Source organism: Anneissia japonica, unplaced genomic scaffold (genome assembly GCF_011630105.1).
Source record: "Anneissia japonica isolate Jap-2015-1 unplaced genomic scaffold, ASM1163010v1 scaffold118683_len2152_cov158, whole genome shotgun sequence".
In the NCBI taxonomy this organism is placed as follows: domain Eukaryota; kingdom Metazoa; phylum Echinodermata; class Crinoidea; order Comatulida; family Comatulidae; genus Anneissia; species Anneissia japonica.
In genome coordinates, this window is record NW_022739473.1 from 1 (window position 1) to 2,152 (window position 2,152).

General features: G+C 36.3%; 1 protein-coding gene across 1 annotated transcript; it reads right to left on the reverse strand.

Moving 5' to 3' along the window:
* Positions 1 to 93: 93 nt before the first annotated feature.
* LOC117117921 lies at positions 94 to 2,103 on the reverse strand (the record flags this gene model as incomplete). The annotated part of the gene is made up of 3 exons (XM_033262405.1): positions 2,058 to 2,103; positions 1,158 to 1,550; positions 94 to 357 (listed from the first exon to the last, which is right to left on the reverse strand). Coding segments are annotated over exons 1-3 (703 nt in total), but the record flags the coding sequence as incomplete, so codon positions are not given.
* Positions 2,104 to 2,152: the final 49 nt, after the last annotated feature.

Here is a 2,152-nt window from a genome sequence, read left to right on the forward strand (position 1 = left end):
AGAGCAAAATCAAGGATTTTTAACTGCAGTTAAAAGTCCTTGCTAGAATTACAACATTGTAATATTGTACTCATATAGAAAATCTAAACATACCGGTTGAAATAGATATCCACGTAGATCCTACAGACCAGTTACCATAAAACGCTTCAACACTCAAATTAGCACTTTGTCCGGCTTCTACACCAATACAATATACAGTCGTCGTTTCAGTAGTCTCAAACTCGTTAGGGAACGGATCTCCTGCTGAACAAAGCACTGTATACACACTAGTTGGTGGCGCATTTGACGTCATCTTGGCGACTATGGTTGTTGTATTCGTTGTAACATCTTCGATCAGTGTTATATTAACAGGATCATCTGTAATACACCATGTTAAACTACAATAAGGCTATAGGCTTTATGTCTACATTGATAATAAAAATGTAATGTGTCGGTATATAGTGCGTCTTCTCTGAGCTCAGGGCAAAAACTCATTCATGCTTGCTATTCACCTATGGATCCCACCATCTCAAATGGAGCCCTGCTCTCCTAAAAAAACAAATACGATAGAATTTGTGTACACTGGGGCTACTGTTTTATAGTCCTAATTCGAAACACTTTCTCCACTACAAGAGCCTAGATCGAGTATACCGTTCAAAACCAGTGCCGATGTTTTGACTATATGGTTACAATGGCACCCCTGCTTAACAACTCGACCCGATTAAATAGTATTTATTGGTATTGTACAAATATCTCTGATAGCTTATACATGAGGTTCATAATGCGCTGACGTTATCATTAACTTCAAGTCCAGGTGCCTGATGGAAATATAAACATCCTCAGCTGTCTAGTCCTTGATTGGTTTATGCAGCGTGTACCGTATTTAACATTACATCTACATTGATCGTATTATACGTCAAATTTATAATGGCCAATTACATTTAGGTCAAATAAAAATAGTTTCTCGAACTAACTTTTTTTCAGATTAAATCTTGTACAACATAGACTAAAAGAAATAAATACGAACATTGAGACTATTAGTAATAATGCTATCTAATGCAAAAAGAAACATAATGCAATGTTTGCTGGACACTGGGACGGCAGCAGAAGACACAGTCAGGAATAAGAAGCTTATTTATTTTTAACTTGGCTTTCAGCATAATAATACCCTACCGTACCTGTTGGAACGACCTCTGATGCTGTTGACCCGTTCGAAGCTTCTGTTGTCCAGTCCGAAGCCTTACTAATTTCACCAGTGGAAGTCGTGACATCATTTTTGATAACTGATACAGTAATGGCTGCTGGCCTTCCAATTTTATCCCCACGTTTAGCTTCGACGGTGATGTTGATTGATTCTAATGTAGTATTTGAGGGTAAACTACAGATTCCAATGCGTAATATATTTTGTAAGATGTCATCTTCAAGCGGTTGACCATCCGAACATGTGATTAGGAAAGAATCGGCAATTCCTGATGTCAAATTCCAAGTAGTCGCAGCGAATGGTGTTTCACTAAGCATTTCTTTATATTTAGTGTAATCGCTTATAGGCTCAAAGACAACCTCTTCCGGTACTGCGAATAAGAGAACGTGTTATTATAATTGGGAAATAGTATACCTATCTATGTATAATGACCATTTATGGTCGGCTGGTACTCATGAGACCTCTAAAATAATGCGATTAGATTTTGTATATGTACAAACAGTACATGAAATATATTATGAAAAGAAATGGACCTGCACTTCAAAACGAACACTGTTGTAACGAAACTTACAAGCAAAATTAGAGTTTTTAATATAAAAAAAAAATTGTTTCATTACTTATGATGACATTAAACCACACAGGCTTTATAGTTGAACAAATTCAAATAACCGTCAGATACACTCTATTACACTATTGGAAACAAATGGTTGCATATAATATAAATCAATATAGCTGACTTTCTAGTATAAATTGATCCATAGGTTTCGATTTGAACATAAATCTCAGAAATAAATTTAATTATAATAAATTTCTAACAAAAGACCTCGGTCAAATAAATCGTTTTTAAGAACAAAGAGCAAATTGGTTTGTGGCCTACCAACACGGACTTCAAATTCGTTTGCTCCCCAGAATGCAAAGACCATTGCAATGAAAGCAACACCCCACCCACCCACACACACTCACACACACCCC